The sequence below is a fragment of the Lepisosteus platostomus genome, chromosome 5 (genome assembly GCF_059453375.1).
Source record: "Lepisosteus platostomus isolate fLepPlt1 chromosome 5, fLepPlt1.hap1, whole genome shotgun sequence".
In the NCBI taxonomy this organism is placed as follows: domain Eukaryota; kingdom Metazoa; phylum Chordata; class Actinopteri; order Semionotiformes; family Lepisosteidae; genus Lepisosteus; species Lepisosteus platostomus.
The window spans coordinates 38627043-38648120 of NC_142615.1; the positions used below are offsets into that span (position 1 = coordinate 38627043).

General features: G+C 40.3%; 1 protein-coding gene, 1 long non-coding RNA gene and 1 other non-coding gene across 3 annotated transcripts; 1 reads left to right on the forward strand and 2 right to left on the reverse strand.

The window, feature by feature from the left end:
- Positions 1 to 624: 624 nt before the first annotated feature.
- LOC148666276 (uncharacterized) lies at positions 625 to 13797 on the reverse strand. The gene is made up of 2 exons (XM_088631717.1): positions 13110 to 13797; positions 625 to 3417 (listed from the first exon to the last, which is right to left on the reverse strand). Exons 1-2 carry the CDS (start codon positions 13684 to 13686, stop codon positions 1889 to 1891), a joined length of 2106 nt encoding a protein of 701 aa, XP_088487843.1. The 5' UTR covers positions 13687 to 13797; the 3' UTR covers positions 625 to 1888.
- A 3414-nt stretch (positions 13798 to 17211) lies between these two features.
- On the forward strand, positions 17212 to 17283 carry trnaa-cgc (transfer RNA alanine (anticodon CGC)). The gene has a single exon. It is a non-coding gene; the product is annotated as a tRNA-Ala (tRNA).
- Positions 17284 to 19662: 2379 nt separating this feature from the next.
- On the reverse strand, positions 19663 to 20972 carry LOC148666278 (uncharacterized). The gene is made up of 2 exons (XR_015936639.1): positions 20911 to 20972; positions 19663 to 20202 (listed from the first exon to the last, which is right to left on the reverse strand). It is a non-coding gene; the product is annotated as an uncharacterized LOC148666278 (long non-coding RNA).
- Positions 20973 to 21078: the final 106 nt, after the last annotated feature.

Sequence of the window (21078 nt, forward strand, 5' to 3'; positions counted from 1 at the left end):
ACGAATCACTGCCCACTGGGAAGCCAGGGTATCGGCTTGTTACCCTCTCCCACCCCTCTTTGTGTACAGTAGAACCACCTGTCCTGACTGGGGGAGTTCACCCAGCTGTCTGGAGAGAAGCCAGGGTATCAGCTTGTTACCCTCTCCCACCCCTCTCTGTGTACAGTAGAGCCACCTGTCTTAACTGGAGGAGCTCATCGAGCTGTGTCTGGAGAGAAGCCAGGATATCAGCTTGTTCCCCTCTCTGTGTACAGTAGAGCCTCCCGTCCTGAGTGGAGGAACTCATCTAGCTGTGTCTGGAGAGAAGCCAGGGTATCGGCTTGTTCCACACCCCCACACCTCTCTCTGTACAGTAGATCCTCCTGTCCAAACAGGAGGAGCTCATCCAGGTGTGTCTGGAGAGAAGCCTGGGTATCAGCTTGTTCCCCCGTCCAACCCCTCTGTGTACAGTAGAACCTCCTGTTCTGACTGGAGGAGCTTGAAGGCATCCTCTCACGAGGCTCCAGTAAATGTAGGGGTTTGTGCATTTACAGGGGCAATTATTAATTGTAGCATTAAGTCAGAAAATGGCTTTGATGGCTATTAGAAAACCGACTTTGCGGGATAACTCAGCAACACACACACTCGGATACTAATACATTTATTAATGCATAAAATGTGCATTTAAACATAACAGATCTTATTGTGAGGGTTAGCAGAATACAAAAGGTATACATTCCATCACGAAAAGTTACAAACCAAGAGGGACATACATTCCGTATATCATTCATTTAGACCCTTTTGTAAATGAACTTTGTCACAACTTGTACATTAGATACTCAAAAGCAAGTACATGACTCATAGGAATTAAATTGATATCAATTGTGGTTGAGGTAACAATTGAATTCTCGAGCTGTAATGCAGAATGTGGAATACTCGTACGCTCTGTGGGGATTCAGATCTCCCGCGGACGCAAAGAAGCAGTGGCAGGCTGTTGCCGTGTCCAATCGGCGCTCTCTGGCCCGGTGCCAGGCAGTGCTGGTTCGACGTGAGAGAAGGAGAAGGAGGGAGAGATTTCTGCTGCGGTGCGCTGCTGATGCTCTCTGAAGACCGGCTAGTTAGTGTTGGCTGAAACTAGCAGAGTTTGCACACAGAAAAGTCACAATCTTTAGACAGGAAGAAGACCGGTTCGTTCCCAATGTAGCGCGAGTCCTGAATACTGATATTCAGCTGTCCACAGTTCCAACCATAGTTCACTCGTTGATCCGGTGAGCGTTCGCGGTGGGTTCACGAGGCTTGCTGCTGGACTAACCTCGGGTGGATCCTTTGGTTACACGCCAGCAACCTCTGTTCTTGACTCTTAGAACAAGGAAAAGTCCTGGCACTGGGACACACTGGCCGTTACGTGACTGTCTGAGCTGAGTCTGAGGATGTCCAGGAGGAGCTGGAGTTTTACCTGGAGGAACTACGGTCGCTCATTGGTTGAAAGTTCGTTGGGCATTCGAGAATCATTTTGTGACTTACTGCAACAATTAACAATTGTCCCAGGAAATGCACAAACCCCTACAGTTATTGGTGCCTCGTGAGATTATGCCTACATTTATAGGTGCCCCGTGTGAGGATGAGTAACCATGAACTCTGACCTTGGGGTTGTAAACCACTTGGGATGAGACTCTCCCTTGGAATCTCCCAGACAGTGAGGCACCAGAGATGACCATTCATTAGGGTGGCTGATGTGTCTCAGCTTTGGGAGTTGTTCCTTATCAGAACACTCTATCAGCTAGAAAAACACCTTAAATGTGAACCAAATGGAATGGCCTCTCTGTATCAAGCACCACTTGAGATGAGGGAGAGAGAGACTGGCAAGGGAGCAGCAAACTTAATTCCTGTATTTTAATAAACCTTGCCGCTACAATGGTCTCTCTCCTGTGTGAATGCGCTGGTGTGATTGTAAGTGGCTTATTTGACTAAAACTCTTCCCACACTGACTGCAGCTGAACGGTCTGTCTCCTGTGTGAATGCGCTGGTGGGTTACTAAGTTACTTGACTGACTAAAACTCTTCCCACACTGACTGCAGCTGAACGGTCTCTCTCCTGTGTGAATGCGCTGGTGTGACTGTAAGGGGTTTTTCCGACTAAAACTCTTCCCACACTGACTGCAGCTGAATGGTCTCTCTCCTGTGTGAATGTGCTGGTGCCTTTTTAAGTGACTTGACTTACTAAAACTTTTCCCACACTGACTGCAACTGAAAGGTCTCTCTCCTGTGTGAATGCGCTGGTGGGTTTTTAAGTCACTTGACCGACTAAAACTCTTCCCACACTGACTGCAGCTGAACGGTCTCTCTCCTGTGTGAATGCGCTGGTGGGTTATTAAGTTACTTGACTGATTAAAACTCTTCCCACACTGACTGCAGCTGAACGGTCTCTCTCCAGTGTGAATCCGCTGGTGTGATTGTAAGTAGTTTTTCCGACAAAAACTCTTCCCACACTGACTACAGCTGAAAGGTCTCTCTCCTGTGTGAAGGTGCTGATAGGATTTTGAAATGCTAGACTGACAGAAACGCTGCTTCTCCCTGTGCTGTAATGGCAGTTTGTCCACTCCATCTGAGCAAGGCCTTGAGTGATTCTTCCTCATCCTGTGATCGTGCTGGGGTCTCTTATTCTGCAAGTGCTCCATGGAATGGTCTTGCTCTGTGTGCTGAAACTGAGATTTGTTTTTTCCATCATGTCCTTCAGTGTGCTGCTCAGCAGTGTGAATCATCTGGGACTCCATCCCCAGCTCTCTGAGACTAAAACCACCCAGTTCATTCAGCTGTTCCTCTCTTTGCCCAAGAACAGACATACTCTCCAGTTCATTAAAACTTTCAACACTTTTCTCAGTAACCAGATTATTAAACCTGTGTGTAAAGTCATCAGATACTAAGGGATCATATGATTGTTTTAGACTCTGCAGTGACAGTCTCTCCACTTGAACAGAACAAGGCCTAATTATTATTAAGCCCTGTAGGAGCTGCTGTTGCTCCTCCCTGTACTGACTCTCCTCTGTGTGCTGTATATCAGTAATGCTCTCTTCACCAGGTACATCAGTCTGATTTAAAACATCCAGTTCTTCACTGTGCTCTTGTACAGAGACACAGCCCAGTTCATTACAACTTTGTGTAATATTGATTGTGTCCAGATTATTCATCTTCTCTGTAAAATCATCACAAACTAAGAACCCAGGTGTCTCACTCTCAGGCTCCGTCTTCTTCATGGGCACAGAGTCCAGATCCTTGACACTCTGTCTGCTGTCTGTGTGGTGCTCACTAAGTGCCTCTTTCCCTGCTGCGGCAGTGAGCTCTGTCTCCTGCATCAGACTGGAGCCCCACTCCTCTTCACTGTGCTGCTGTTCAAGGAGAGCCCTTTCCCCAGCGTCGGAGAGAACACTGGCCTCTGAGCCTGTAAAGACAGAACAAAAAGACACGACCTTTATAAGAATAAACTATTTTATAGTTTTATACCTTTAGAGTTGGCTTCTCAAAGCATTTTACAGAATGCCAAATACAAAAAATACAGAAAATTAGCACGATGAGAATACAGTAGACAGTGGTACTAAGTACAGTAGGAACAGAGGGGTACAGAACAGTTAAATAAAGGCTCTTCTGAAGAAAAAGTTTTTGAGTCTGGATTTGGAGTTTAGAGAAGGTGACTCTCTGATATCCTTGGGGAGAGAGTTCCAGAGCTTGGGGCTAAACAGGAGAAGGCCATGTCACCCATAGAGTGTAGACAGACTGGGGAACAAATAGTTGAACACAATTAGAAGAGCGAAGATTGCAAGGGAGTAGGGTGATAATATCAGACCAGTATGGAGGTGCCAAGCCAAGACATGGAGAGTCTTATAGGTGAGCAGGAGGATTTTTAAGTGGATATGAAACTTGACAGGAAGCCAGTGCTAGGACTCCAGGATAGGAGTAATGTGATCATTTGAACTAGACGTGGTCAGGGTTCTGGCTGCTGAATTTTGGACATACTGGAGTTTGTTCAATGTGGATTTAGAAACCCCAGAGAGTAGAGCATTACATTAGTTGATTCAAGATTAGACAACACTTTTCAGCCACAGTTAGTGATAACACAGGGCGTAGTCGAGCAATATTTCTGAGGGGAATGAAAGATATTTTGACAACACGCTGCCCATGTGGGTCGAACATCAAATATCATCCCCAAGTTTTTCAATTTAGACTGAAGCTCAAGTACAAGACCATCTACAGATATGGTTTCACACTGATTTTACAAAATTGATGGGTGGTGCCAATAAGCATGGCTTCAGTCTTGTCACAGTTAAGATGAAGGACATTTTGAGTCATCCAAGTTCTTATGTCAGAGATGCAATTAGAATAGAGACAGCCACATCTGCGTTGGGTCTGGCATGGATGTATATACGAGTAACAATAGCATAGTAATGATAGCTGAGGCCATGTGATCTTAAAAGCTTCAAGCTAAAGCTGTAAGCTTTATTCTACACAAACACACGTCTTGTATACTCGCAATCAATTTGGGTTGTTAAAGCATAGAGGAATAAGAGGGTTTAAGGGGGTTTCTGATAATACGTAATTTTAGATATACAAGCTTTGTCAGAAACCTAACTACCATGTAAAAAGTAAGACTGCAGAAATAATAATACATTACATTTACATAATACAGACACACTGACTGCACACTACAGTACATTTACACTACACTGAGAGTGAGGGATTCATACAGACACACTGACTGGACATTCCAGTACATTAACATTGCACTGAGATAGGGGGGTTCATACAGACACACTGACCAAACGCTACAGTACATTATCACTGCACTGAGAGAGTGGGGTTAATTGGCTCCGTGAAGTTGGCCCCTCTACAGACAGCACAAATGATTAAACTCACCCCATTCGTAAGTGTTACGTTTGTGCCGTTAAAAGTAGCATTTGTGCTGCTTTCAATTCCGAGATATAGAGCCTTGTTTTTTCGGGGTCGTGACATCACTCAGCCCCACTACAAGATCGTAGCGGAACCAGACCGGTCTCATTCGTTAGTGCTGCATTTGTGCCGGTTTGTGCCATTGAAAGTAACTTCCCAGCTACTTTCGTTCCTTAGATATAACATCTTCTTTTTCAGGGGGTGACGTCACTCAGCCCCCCTACAACGTTCTAGGGGAACCGAGCCGGTCTCAATCGTTAGTGCTGTGTTTGTGCCGTTGAAAGTAGCATTTGTGCTGTTTTCATTCCCGAGATATAGTGCCTTGTTTTTCCGGTGATCACGTGACCACGCACGGTGACTTGGACCTCCAGTAACCCCGTCTGCTGAGTTCAAGCGCTCTGTTACCAGCGCGAGAGTAACAATTCTGCAACTCTGTTCCTCTGTTTGCCCAGGTAGGGGGCGGCGGTGGATTTTGCATTTAATATCATTATCTTCTATGTGTTTGTGTGAACAGGAAAATTAAATTTGTCTCCAATATCATACCCGAATTAGAAGAGTTTCAAGTATAGCCTTAAAAAGCGACATTAGCAAACAATTGTATGTTCTTACAAAGAGGCTTTAACAAACAAGTCTTAATACCTCATAGTATTGTCCTTTTTTAAAAAGCTGAAGAAGTAATCAGTTTCGCATTGTCTCCTTCTTAAATAAACAGGCATCAAGGGACGTGTGAAGATTCAACCTGTCTGTTGAGCCACGTATTTAAAAAGACTTGAATTTGCAACTTTCTGAACCATTGTTGCTCTTTTTTATGCAAAGCCAAAGTGAAAAGGAACCAGGACTTCAGGACTTTTAATTTTAAGGGGCACTATGTACAAAGTTTATACAAGTTCATAACACATCCAAGAAACAAGAGTCTTACCATCTCACACATGAACACCGTGGCAATATTGGAAAATATTTTTATTTTCACAAAACAGAAGTGAACATATATCTAGGTTCTCTGAAAAACTGGCATTATCCACATGTTTGTATTTACAGGGGTCTTATGCGCAAACATGAAACAATTAGCTCACAGTTCTTTTATCTATGTTTCTAGTCAGTCCTTGGTGTAGAATACAGCATGAGGGCACAACTTGAGCTCTGAAGACACAAATATGACTACAAGGACGTTTACAGGTACTTAAATTACTGGATGTGATGAAAACAATGAATGCAATTTGTTTTCCGACTCTGTCTGGTCGGGTGGGGGTGGATGTTTTACATTTTAATATAGCGCCTTCTTTTTCTGGCCATGAACGTCACTCTGTGCCGTTGGCACCATACAGAACCGCAAGTTCAAGACCACCAGATCTTTCAATTGTGATCTCTTGATCAGCTGACCCCAGCCTTTGCAGTTGATGTTTGATTTATTATCTGCAACTCTGGCGAAGACCTCTTCCAAATCGTTAGTTACTTTACAAACTAGAAATGCTATACTGTAATTATGATGCAACGTTGACGTTCCCATGAATTTATTTTAAAGTAAAGATATTTGAGAAACTTGTTTTATATCGTGGGGAATACTACAAAAATTAGTAAGCTTCATTTGTCATTATCATGATATTTCTACACATGCAAGTGAAACTTGAAAGGATTTGTCACACTTCTGAATTTAAATTATAATGTTTTGTTTCTGTAAGTGTTACAAGGAGAACTGAACCCCAAAAAATCTCTGACATGTTAGAAATTGCTGATGTGAAAGCAGAAATGATTAAGTGGTGAATGCAATGCTTTAAAAACATCATAAATGAAAGAAGTGGTGATGTGCCTCGGTATTGCAGTTAACGTGAGTAGGCGGGTCTAAAAAAATTAATTTATCAATTTCTATCTACATATACAGAGACTTTTTGATGTGCACTTAAACTGTAATCCATAACAATGTAAAAAACTTAGTTATTTTCATTTACGCGGTGGAGGGAAGTCCCCATTACCTGTAGAGTGCTTTCACTGGGGTTTCCAGAGAAGCACTATGTAACTGAAAGGATATTATTATTAATCACGTACAAATTGGGAAAAAGCACAGTTTAAGCCAGGTTTGGTGAAATTCATTTTTTGTTACATTTTTGAGTGTTAATCGGACTTCTCTATACTTTGCATTAAACATTTCCCATAATACCCGGGCCATGAGTCTAGCTAGGGATTCGGACATCAAATGAATGCAAAGATTAAAGGGTGACATCATGGAGCTAACAAAAGAGAAGTGTAAAGCTCGCCACGATTTGTTGTTTGAGATTTGTTGTTTGCATTCATCCTTATTTCTTTCTGGGAATTTAAACTACTCATCAATTGCTTGATTTTTTTAAAACCTTGAGCGGTCCGATTCCAGGTACTGCACTACATATTTGTAATTTTTGATTGTTAATTCTTAATTGTGTATGGAAGTAGATATCAGACCTACTGCATGCAATAGCTTATTAAGGAGCTGTTGCCTTTCTATTGTTCCATTACCTGTAGAGAGGGAGAAGGGTTTATAATGTACATTGAAGTACCTGCCTCTTTGAAGTTCTGAGCATCTTTGGGAATGTTTGCACGGATTACATTGATTGTATCATGTCCCAGAAGCAGCAGGCACGAAACTGGTGATTCCACTATTGTAGTAAATGTAGTAGAGTTAACCATTTGACAATAGATTAAGGTCTGCCTTCACAGAGCATAGAACAGGATAAAATGAGTTTTGTCTGAGCTTTATTAAGTTATACCCTCACACAACAGAGTATATTAAGGAAGTACAGAGTTGGTATAAAATTGCATCATTTAACAGACCAATGAAATGTACTGGATTAAAGCTCTGCATTGTTCATTGTTATTCTGACATCGTTAAACATTTTACACATTGTTTGGTTACGAAAGTCGATGTGAGGACAGGATTTGTTTTTTTGTATTTTAAACAATGTATGTTGTTGCACCATAGTACTCATTCTACATATTTGCCCTTCATTCCAGGATTCATCACCCACAGGCACTGTTAGGAGGGTAGGAACTTAACAGTACTAACATTCAGGCTGTACTGCCAGACATAACCTGACAAAAGAATATACCCAAGTGCTGCAGGGCTGCAAAGGTAACAAAGAATCAATGTTTACATGCATAACAGAGTAACTGCAAACTATAAAATCACACTTAAAACCTCACACTTAGAACAAAAAAATATCAGAAGGATACGATGCTTTTCCTTCTGATGAAGTTCTAGAAGAAACAGGTGTAGCTGGGGACCAAGAGCCAAACTGTACCCTTGATGTATGCCCGAGCATTGAAAGACTGGGTAACAGAAATCTGTGAAGAATGCAGGTTGCTTGCTGTGGACAGTGGTGATAGAGATAACCTGCATTTCCTACCGGAGATTGTTCCTCATCTCACGAGGCTTGCTTGCTATCTCCCACTCAGGACTGGCTTAATGGTTCCACTTTTCAAAAGTGTGAACATCACTGCAAGCTCAGCCAGTGTGGAGGTGGATTTCAAAAACCTAAAACAATCAGTGCTGAAGCATGAGTTGACAGGTTCCTTATGAAGCACCTAGCACCCATAGAAGGTATGAGAATATCAATGGATGCTCATGGTGTTTCCCAGCAGTGTGAGAGGGCCGTTATCAGTGCTACCACCTGTGAGGCAGAGACATCCAGCTCTCTAGAACAGCAGAGCGGAACACTTGTTATGAGTTCTGAAAAACAAACAGAGCTCAAAAAGGACAAAGAACTGGTGTATCCATCAAATCTGAGTTGCCTGGAAAATTGGAGAGGGATTGCTGCACCATATTCTTAACCTGTGCCTCATTCTGAGTGGTTACACATAGATTGTTCTGTTCCTTTGAAAAAAGCTGTAGTGGCTCTGATGAGGAATGGAAGCAGCAGAGACCTGCCCCCAGTAAAAGTGAGTGGAGACACTGTGAGTGTACTGAACACTTGTGCATTTGATGTCAGTGCCTATGCAGTGCCTATTGTGGTAGCAGGACTTCTAGCAGCTATGTTAATCAGGCTGTAGATAGCATCTACAACTGGTGAAACATTTGGCACAGAAAGGTGTGCACAAAGATGTTTATGTTCTAAGAGCTAAAATTTTGAGGGACATTTTTGGTGCAACGAAAATAGTCAGGGCTACAACAAGTGAGGGCTGAATGTAACATTCCAGAAATCATAGCAAAAGTGTTCTTAACAGTTCCTAGTGTGGTAGCACTGAGTCGGCGCTCATCGCCAAGTTGTCCCCTCCATTGTGGAGTCACGCAATATCCCATTTGTTTCTGTAGATTTGAATATGCTGAGAGCAAGAGGAGTAACAGGGCTATAGGAGGCTGTACAGAAACAAATTAAATTAAGCCAATCCAAATGTCTCTCTCAAATTGGTAACATGGGAGATTGGCTGAGTCATGAAGAAAACACTGTCCAGTCTCAAAATATCTTTGAGAGTCAATTTTCAGATTTTCCACATAACCTGGAATTAAATGGGAAGACCTTCAAATTAAGAGGTGTCACTGCGTTCTGCCCACCTGTCCTGGGTCATTACATTGCATACTGCAAAAGACATGACTTCATCTGGGATAAATCTGATGATCTAACAAAGACAATCAAATCTGTGTCTTCAGTGGTCAAGGTGTGCCCTCACGCTGTATTCTATACCAAGGTCTGACCAGAAACACAGATAAAAATCTTCACACGTCCCTTGATGCCTATGTTTACTTAAGAAGGAGACAATATGAAACTGATTACTTCTTCAGCTTTTTAAAAAAGGACAATGCTATGAGGTATTAAGACTTGTTCGTTAAAGCCTCTTTGTAAGAACATACAATTGTTTGCTAATGTCGCTTTTTAAGGCTACACTTGAAACTCTTCTGATACGGGTATGATATTGGAGACAAATGTAATATTCCTGTTCACACAAATGCATAGAAGATAATGATATTAAATGCAAAATCCACCGGCGCCCCCTACCTGGGCAAACAGAGGAACAGAGTTGCAGAATTGTTACTCTCGCGCCGGTAACAGAGTGCTTGAACTTGGCAGATGGGGTTACTGGAGGTCAAAGTCACTGTGCATGGTCACGTGATCACCGGAAAAACAAGGCGCTATATCTTGGGAATGAAAGCAGGAAAAACGCTACTTTCAACGGCACAAACCGGCACAATCCCAGCACTAACGAATGAGGTGAGTTTCATTGTTTGTGCTGTCTGTGGGGGGGGCAAATTCACTGAGCTTACTATTCGAATGAAGAATCTCTATCTGCTTGTTTGTTTAAGTGTTTAGAGAAAATTACCAAGAGACTACTCAAAACTCTGCCCCTCTACTGAGCATATACTTTATTTTCCCAATATAGGAAACAGAGGAAATAAAAGAATTACCATTTAATTACATGCAATACAAGATGCAATCTCTTACCATCTTAAGAGCAAGAGTTCACATGAAAGTAAATCAAAACCTGATAGTTTCCACAAAAAAAGTCTCTCTTGCGAGATAAATATTCAAGAAGCCGCTATAAATTATCATCTGGTACCTATTTTTCTATGTATATCACCATTCTCTCTTGTGTGTTAGACTTTCAGCAAGGAAAAGTATTTTTTGTACGATCCAGAACCTTGAATTGCAACAGAAAATGGTTTTATATATATACACACTATGTAGCAAGACTTCTCAGTAACAAAAACAAATTCACAATAATTATTATAAGAAGGAGACATATTCTCCTGGTTCTGTGGCTGAACTATACATTCATACATACAACAAAGAATATGCAAAATCTTTGTTTTAATCTGAAATTTTTTATACAAATGTATAATGCAATCACTTTTTCACACAGGGCCATATGGGTTTGGATTTTTTTTCCCTTAATAATAAAAACCTTCATTTAAAAACTGCATTTTGTGTTTACTTGTGTTATCTTTGTCTAATATTTCAATTTGTTTGATGATCTGAAACATTTCAGTGTGACAAACATGCAAAAAAATAAGAAATCAGGAAGGGGGCAAACACTTTTTCACACCACTGTACATATCACAACCTGTTAAATATTCACTTTAAATTCATGAGCTCTTAAGCCCTATCTGGTAGTGAGGATGATTCAGATGTTAAATTGAAGAACAGTAGCTTGAGCCCCACCCCCCCAGACAGACTGAGAAAGGGTTCACTGTCACACAGACGAGCACATTTGACAATGCAAGGCTCCGAACCACAGAAGCCACAAATCCTGCTCTTGTGTCAATATTAGAGGGTTTAAAAGACATTCAACACACATTTTTTTATTGATCCATGGCATAACTTGTCCTCCCTATTCACTAACATTATAAGACCATGTCCCAGTTTTCAAACTGTACCCTAAGCCCTTCCTCCAGGTCCACACCTCCACTACACAGCATAAGAAGTGTGGACTTCAAGTACATGAGGATTTGAGAGGCACCGTTACAAAAAGGGGGGCATGGGACACCCCCCAAAGTGACGTCACCGGTTTGTTACGCGGGTCAAAACGCTTCCTGTGGTTGCTGCTGCTTTTACAGTGACTGAGTGCATGTGGACAGAATTTCTTAAATATGTTTTTTATCCTTCTTCCATTCGCTGGCTGATGAACTTGAATCTCACCGCGTCTATCCCTGAACCAAAAGGGAGTGACGCGTTGTGTTCATTCGTGTTGAGCAGACTCGACTCCAAACAGGCAAAGTAAAGAAGGGAAAACTTGGTGATACCGCCCTGTTTATCCGCGGCTTTGTGTTACTAAAGACATTTCAACTCGACTATCCCAGTACACAAATGACAGTAGGAGGAAAAATATTCATTCGCTTTCTTTCAATGCAAACTAGGCTGAACCTCAAAGCTTTGTACTATTGAATACGTCTACTATTAAATATTCCATCTACAAAATATACTGCAGGTTAACCGATATTATATTCACCAAAATGGGATGGCGAAATCAAATCTGTACGTCAAAACATTGTACCTAGAACACAAACAGGATGAATCTGAAAGCATTACATAATCTACAGATATAAATAATACATACAGCATGAATACTTAAAGTAGTTCAAGTAGGGAGCTGCATCAGTATGCGTAGGCTGCAAAGGAACAAGTAGAGGTATATTCCTGTGCTGAAAAGAGAAGGAAAGAAACAACACTTCAGCTGTGGAGCCTTTTTCAGGTGTCAAAACCTTCTTCCACACCTGAAATGTTGTATCTTCTCTTTCCGGCAGGGAATAAACCTTTACTTGTTCCCGAACCGAAGGTAGTCGAATTTATGTAATTTTGTTTTACATAAAATATGCAAGTTTTAAAACGGTAAAAAATAATATTTTACTTTCCAATTGTGGGGGGAAAGCAAGCGCTATCTTGATATTAGTGGTTCTATAATAATTAAGCCTGCTTTACTACACCAGCTACATCACTTTTTTCGTTGGGTATTCCTCAGACTATATTCAGAAGACGGCAAAACAGAGCACAAAGCAACTCATCGTAGCAATTAACAGGGTCTAGGTGGAGAAGCTGACCGAACAAGGTTGTAATAATTTTCGTAAGACTATTTTGTGCTCTCCAGAAGATCGAAAAGGGCAGCAGAGGACAGTCGGGGATGTAATTTCGCGAAACTTTTGTCCACTGCACTGGAGGGGGGTTAATAGAGACACACTGACTGGACACTACAGCACATTAACACTGAACTGAGAGAGAGGGTTTAATACAGACACACTGACTGACTGGACACTCCAGTACATTAACAATGCACTGAGAGAGAGAGGGGTTAATATAGACACACTGACTGGACACTCCAGTACATTAACACTGCACTGAGAGAAAGGGGTTAATACAGACACACTGGCTGACTGGACACTGCTGTACAATGCAGTACATTAACACTGGACAGAAGAGATAGTTACCGCCACGTCGATAAATAATCTGCCCACAAACATATTTCCAAGACTCCAAAGTCTCCTAAATTGGCTTTCACATGGACAAAGTGTATCAATTGACGACATATTTCTGTCCACATTTAAAGAACAGCAATAACATTATTGAGAATATAATTAGACCACAACTAGTTTAGTTCGCAGAAAAGAATCCCTCGACAACATCACAAGCCTTTCCTACTTCGCTCTGCATCTCTCCTCTACAGTTTCAACAGTGAGGAAGTTAAAAACACCGTTTTTAAACACAAACGTTACTAATTAAAAGTCACTGCACTTACCCGACGGCTCCGTTTCTTCATTTGTTTCTGCAGTGATTTCACAGGGAGGCAAGAGTCCAACATGATCTGTCCCTCCCTGATCTCCTGCTCCCGACTCCTTCTCCCACAGCTGCAATCGCACTTTAAAGGTCTCGTTTTCCTTCATTCGCGTTATTTCTGTCCCGAAACTGTCCTCCACACACTGTGTGATATTAATCACGGCCCGACTAACCAGGATCTGGGAGACGCTGTGGAGTTTGTCTCGAAACGAGACCTGGGAGTCAGACATCGTGTTTCGGAAAACTTCTGAAACTTCAGACACGAACGATTTGAGCAAAACCCCCATGAAACAGTGAAGCTCGTTTTCCTGCTTCATTTGCGCGATTTCGGCCCCGAAAACATTGTCGACAGACATGATTTTAATCAAGACTCGTCTCGCCAGAACCTGGGAGATCCGGCGGAGTTTTACTTCAATCGACTTCTCGGAATCATCTGTCCGGTTTCGGAAAACTTCCGAAACTTCGTGCACGATCGATTTAAGCACAATCTCCATGAAAGAGTACGCCTCAGTTTCCAGATTAAGCAACAAATTCTCCATTTTTTTCAGAGTTGATCTGAAAAACAAAAAAAATTCCTGCAGCTGCAGTGGCTGTAAACACGTGGGTTTGAACACAGAAAGCGAAACGTGGTCAAACAGAGGACTTCCGGGTTATCAGATGAACTTCCTTAGTGACCGTTGCTATGAACCACAAAAATATTAGTCGAATAATAATAATCTTAAAAAAATAGTCCAGAATAGATGTTTGCGTTATATTATAGTGTAACGTATACGACCGACATTTTTATTTTATTTTTATTAAATGTGTAAATACTTTACAAATACAACTACAGGAGCAGAAATGGATACAAGAAAAAAAAACACGAACAGAAAAAAAAATTAACTGCCAGAGGTAACGAAGTAAATTATATTTTTTACATATATCATATGTTTTCCTTGCTTTATTTGATTGATTTTTATAGAATTTAAATAATATTTCAACTCCATCTGAAAAGTACTAAAAAGGGGAGTATTATTGGACCATTTTGATTTTATGAATGTGAAATGTACTAAGAATGAGTAATACATTTGCTATAAATAAATGTTTTCTTACACCATACAATATCAAAGTCCTTAAACCTAAAAAAACACCTTTAAAACAACTTCACAAACACACACCTTACAACTAAATGTACCAAAGGTTCCCTTTCAGCCCGACAAAAATTGCACAAATCATCCTGCTCATGCTTAAATAAGTACTTTAGAGAGTAATTATTTAACTGGATAAAACCTATGAACAATTTTAAATGATATCTTTTTAACTTTATTTGTAATACAATATCCAACAGGAGTTGTCCAAACTAACTTCCAATTTATATTTTCAAATGGTGCAATCCAAAAAGATCAACTTGACGCACATGCCTTTCCTGTATAAAGTAAAAATCATCTCTCATTTTTTTACAAAACAAATTGCTTTTCTTTTTGCAACATTTCGAATACCGTTAATTTAATAGAAACATCTACCTTAATTTCTTATTTATTCCGCACATCTGCAGTCACTGTTTACATGTCTGCATTGTTTACTTGTACCTTGTCTACTGTTTGTACAGTATATTGTCTTGATGCACTGTGTACTTTGTGTAAAGTATCTATATCTATGTTCTCGCAGTCTCCTTCCTCACCGCTCCTGCTCGCTCGACACTCAGTCTCTATGCCTGGGCTCGTTGAATCTCTGTCCAAGTCTTTTGGATCTTAATGACTATATGAACAAAAAATAATTTCAGGTTTACAAATTTGACACCTACTCAATTCAGAGTGCACATGTTTCTTGTTACAGAGGGGAAAAAATGCACATGAAATTTCTCATGCTCACCTATAAGGCTCTGCATGGCTTGGCACCTCATTACCTGTCTGAACTATTATCGCCCTACTCCCCACCCCGCAACCTTCTCTCTTCTAATTCTGCTCTCCTAACTGTTCCCCAAGCCCATCTACATTCTGTGGGTGACAGGGCCTTCTCCTGTTATGCCCCCAAGCCCTGGAACTCTCTCCCCAAGGATATCACAGAGTCACCTTCTCTAAACTACTTCAAATCCAGACTCAAAACCCTCTTCTTTAGAAAAGCCTTTACTGAACTGGTTCCATTCTTCACCCCTCTGCTTTTCATAGTACCACCATCCACGGTCTCCTCTATATATTGTAATTGTGTTTTATCTTGTGTATTTTTATTTATTGTTGTTGTCATTCTGTAAAGAGCTTTGAGAAGCCTCCTTTTAAGGCGCTATCCCCATGTACCCCATGTATTAAGAAGACCCCCCTATTCCAGTATATTACCTGTAGTGTTATATTCAAAAAATCATAAAAAAATAAAGAACACTTTCACAACCCAAAGCAAGGTTATATGAGGTGAGGGGGGCTGTCTGGTGTGTAAAACACTTGGTTGTAGCATTGTGAATGTTGTGCTTCAAATGCTATTGAGTCATGAAGAGGACCTCCCTATCCCAGTTTATTACATGTCTAAACGGTGCCGTATTGAAAAAATCATAACAAAAACTGAAAGAGGTTTCACAACCCAAAGCAAGCCTGGGAAAGGTCGGAGGACCTGCTTAGTGTGTAAAACACTTACTTGCAGCATTGTGGGTGCTGTGGTTTAAATGCTATTGGCTTGTGAACAGCATCCCCCTATCCTAGTGCACAGTGCCACATTCAATAAAACCATGAGAAAAAGAGATTCACAACCCAAAGCTCTGCCAGTCTTCTGTGTAAACAATCATGGAAATCATGATTTGAACATCATGGGTGCTGTTTTTAAAAAGCTGTTGAGTAAAGAATAGGAATTGTCCTGCAGAATAAAAACAGGAAATAAAGAAAGGGTTTCAGAAATAAAACAAAGCTTTATTCCCGTGCTGACAGTCTGGGTAATTGGAAACTGCTGTTCTGCTTCCTATGGTCATACAGTATATGGGTTTTTCGCATGAAACTCTATTGAGCAGTATTTCTGCGTTGTGAATGTATGTATGTATACAGCGGTCCCCCAGTGTTCCAGATGGTGCGTAATTGCGCATCAATCAAAACCCCGACTGTCAGAAAAGGATAATTAGCTCACTGATATGTTTATGGAGGGGTTGTGAAAATTTTCAATGTCGTGGTCTTTAAAATGCATTTGGTTTGAAGGCGTTCTGTGTTATATGATATGTGATATGGACACAAGAATATTCGTGCGTGGAATAAAAAGACAAACTGAAGGCTGTGAGAACATTCAAAATGTACTTTATACACAGAGCAATTGTATATACAAAGCAATTGTTTCATAAAAACACTACAGGCATGCCAAAATCGTTTTCGAACTTCAAGCTAACTTTACCCCGGTCAAAGTGATGAAGACACAGACATTTAATGAAAACGAATTTGATTCACTCAAGGCTCTGCTCTTTTGTTGTGATGTCATTTTAATTAATGTTAGCTGTGATTAGGTGTCGTTTTTGTCTCTTTTAACTTAAGAGTTAAAGAGTTTAAGAGTCTGCTCCTTTCTTCCTGGTATAGAAATAACATGTTCCATGTTTACAACCACCACTATAAATTATTTGTTCAGCTCTAACACCTGTCTGCGTTGACAAGGCATCTCAAAATGATATATTAAATTAGAACACGATCCTTCTGGTTACCATTCCTGTGGTTGGAGGGTTGTTTCACCCTTTTTCGTTCTTCTACAATATTTACAGACAGGGCTTTATCACTGGAGTTGTACAGAAGAAGTGTGCATCGGTCCATGAAAATCATCAGTACTGCTGTTGTCCTATGCATAGTTTAACCGAGAGCACTTAAAAGATGCAAAAAGCTTTCAAAGAAAACAGAATTAAAAGACAGCAGAGTAAGGCGGTAAAAAAGCACTCCCCCGTCGAGGAATTAACCACTGTCGCCCGTGTGACTGGATATAAAAATAACTGATTCGTTTTTGCCCAGTCTCTGGAAGCTTCAATGCGATTATTTTTCCTTCCTTATTTCTTCATTCCCATGAATTTACTCTGTAGTAGAGGAAACACGAAAGTGGGAAATTGCAGGCATTCTCCCTGAGCACACACTACTGGGGATGTAGCTCAGTGGTAGAGTGCATGCTTCGCATGTATGAGGTCCCGGGTTCAATCCCTGGCATCTCCATGTGCTTTATATTATTGTGCTCACATCGCAATCTTCTGTTGAGTGAGAACTCTTTGTCGGTGTTCATAGAGAGCCAGGTTTACACAATTAAGTTCAGTCACACACAAAGTGCTACAGTGTTGCTCTGCTGTTTTAAATGTACCTCCAAAGCATTTAGTTCTGTTAACTACCAAATGATTTGAACTAATTTAATGTCATATTCAGGAAATCCAGAGAACGTCTCCACACTTGTCGTGGCTGTTGAAGAAATCACCTGTTAAATCTCACCCGGGATTTCTTGAGAAATCATTCAGCGAGTGAGTCCTCCCTCTGGACTCCGCACTAAACTGAAAGCTGCGCGAATTCCTCACTGCGTGTCCTGTACTGTTACAGGTGCTCTCGTGTAGATGTGGAGCACAGCCATAAGGACACTTTGAACTTTTTCCATATGTGAAGGAAAAGGCAAAAGAGCATGAATAGTATTAATCGTTTAAAATATCCATGGTACAACTCGAGAAAGTACTGAAGGACTAAACAACGACTTTTGATGATTACAAGAGATTCAAGAAACACAACCATCCACACACGGGCTTGGATCCTGAACGCTTAAGTTAAGACAAAGCGAAGGACACGAACTGTAAACTCTCTTCACGTCTTACCGTTTGTGAAATAAAACAATTTCTTACTTTCTTAATAATTTCTTACTGCTGATAGACGATTTATTGCATTTTAACAAAATCACAATTACAAACATTTTGGGTTAAACTGTTATTCACACACTCTAACGAAGATAAACGTTAGTGTCTTCCGGTGTGTGAGCCCATTTCTAATAAGAATAAAAAATAAGTTATATAAATTGAATTGTTCTACTTTTTATACTTACATAGTCTTATTAATATTTCAGTTAAATATTTTCTTCTGTAGTAATACTAGTCTCGATTTACAATTTTTGGACATGGTGCATCTTAACTAACTTTGTTATTAGTTTCGGTTTTGGAAAATCGCGCCCAGAAGCTACCAAAACTGGTAATGCAATAGCAGCCTTCTGGGTGGAAAACAAAAAGTATTTCTTGGTATGAATCCTAGCTCATTTATAGGCGGCATTCTAGGACTTCTCGCTTCAGAAATCCTGTCAACGCATCGTACGTTTCTACTCCATCAATATCAGGAGTATTATCACTACCAAACGCTAAGAATAGATATTTTTTTTAAATATTTTCAATACCATCCAAAAAGTCAAGTTTCAATTGTATGCAACTGATGAGATCTCTCTTCGATGGAAGTTATAAGTACATCCAAAACACGTTTCTTGTGGATCCAGAAGAGGATCATTATGAGGCTCAAAACATGCCTGTCTCTTCATTTTTTGAGGACGAATTGATTATTGAGGTGTAATCATTGGTTCAAAACCCAAATCATCTGCTATTGCTGCTGTTTCTTTGATAGTTTCTTCAAATCCTTCAATTGGTCTTCGATATCGAGGGATAATATCATACAAATTGTGGTTTTCTTTTAATCACCAATTTTATTAAAATGTCACCTTCTTTTACAGATGTCTTGCATGTATCACAAGATATAACAGTCCCCTTGCGTCCTCAGGTAAAATGTTTTAAAAAGTACAACAAAAGTACAATATACTGAACAGCATTTATGCTTACATGTATATTAAAATGAAGGTACATATACCAAGATATTAAAATACAATTGTACAGATTTGTGAAGTTTTCCACCAAATCTGCAGTGTAATTTTGAAGTATTATAGCTGAGAATGCAAGGTGAGTATGAAGATCAAATTCAATGAGTGAAAATGATTTTCTTGGAAGTTGCCGATGTTGGTCATTATTGATCATTCCAGGTGATATTGACTTAGGTACTCAAATGTTTACTTGTTGTAGCTTGAAATGTGCAAAACACTCACATTTCTTTCAAATATAAAGATGTTTTACTGTATCTAGTGCTCTGTACTGGTCAATCTGGGTGCTATAAAATACCTATGGTTTGAGGTGCAGTATAAAGTGAATATTGGGGTGTCTCTAGTGCTGTGGGATGCTGCGTTTTAAATTGAGCAGCTCCTGAAGGCAGGACAAGGAGTCTTAGATAGATAGATGCAATTTCTTCTCATGGGATCCATAAAGTATCTATCTATCTTAACCTTTTGATTTGAAGGGAATGTAAATAACAGCCAGGTTGTCTCTTTGGTTGTGTTGTGTCTGGCTCTGTCGACAGTGCCTTTTGTTCCTTGTGTGGATTAAATCATACTTATGAATTGATCACAAACATTTAGGCATTCTCTCCTTCTGGGGTTGATTTTATCATTGTGAGTGGCCAAAGGTTTTTTTATATATTTAATTAAAAGTCTTTAATTGTACAAAATTAAGAAATTACAAATGAATGACAAAATGGTTTTAAAAAGTTTATTTTTAAAAAGGAAACGTTAAGAAAATGTCTTTACATTTCTGCACATCAGAAATGTTACATTCAGAATTCTATATCAATTAATCGTTTTATTTCAGAAACATATCATATTATACAAGAAAAAAGACTGAATGGAATAGGGAACTTTAAGGTCTCCCTGTTTTAAAACACAAACTGCAGGTCCTGTAGACAAAGTCAATGAGGACAGTGACTCACTGGTCAGAGCTCTCAGGTGACAGACAGTGTCAGTGTGGAAGCAGTGGAGTGAAGTGGACTCAGGTCACAGACAGTCTCAGTTCTCAGAACTGTTGTAAGACTGTGTGACTCTGTTGGTGAAGCTCTTCTGTGTCTAGACCTGCTGGAGGAGGTTCTCCCAGACAGCTCTGTCAGTCTCACAGCGCCCATCCTCTCCTTGAGAGTCATCCCCAACATCATCGTAGTCAGTCCTGTCAGGGGCAGGGGCTCCTTCTTCAGAGGGCAGTGTGGGCAGGACCCTGTCCACTCCAGGGCCAGGCTGGAGGACACCTGACAGAGAGACAGACTCATGATTTGTCAAATGAGCCAGTTATTGAAATAATATTGTTACATATTAGGATTATGAAAATTGTGAATATCAAAAATGACTGAGTAGATAAATTAAAAAATAAATTAATCATAACCCCCAACTTTTAAAGATTTTGCCAAGAATATACCCAAGCATTTGGTATAGTTAAAGGCACATAAGAGATTTGTTCTTTGGAACAGCTTTATTGAAAAAAAGTAATAGTTGAGACAATTAGTTAAATATTTGTTAACAACACTACACACAACATAAACATACAACACGCAATTACAAATTTGCTAACAAGGTGTTTTAGACACCTACATCCTAAACACCCAGAAAATCCTCAAACTGCTACCAAGTATTCAGCTTTTACAGAACACCTACTTAAAAGAAAGAGATAAACCAAACCTTCTAAACCAAAGACATTATAACCTACAGTTAAATCTCTTTCTTTGTGAACCCAATTGCTACAAAATGAATGGGAACCTGTACAATTCAGGTCACTCAGCCTTTATTGGCTGTTATTGATCCTTGTAGGACATGACAGAGTGAAGCTACTGCTACTGCAAAATGCCTGATTCCCCCCTGTCTTGGATGACAGTGCAACAGAGATGGATTACTGGAGGTTATCTCTCTCATCCCTGAACTACCTAACCCACACTGAGCCCCCTGGCTGTAGCCCCTTTTACCTGAAGTGGGGTCTCCCTCACCGTCGCCCACATCACTGTATCCAGAGGGTGTCTCATCAGAGAGGAGTCTCCCTGTGAACAGAAGAGCAGGTCAGTAATGGCTCTGTCATTCTGACACAGACTGGCCTGTAAGAGACCTCTTCTCTTCTAGGTAGTGTTTATTTGCAG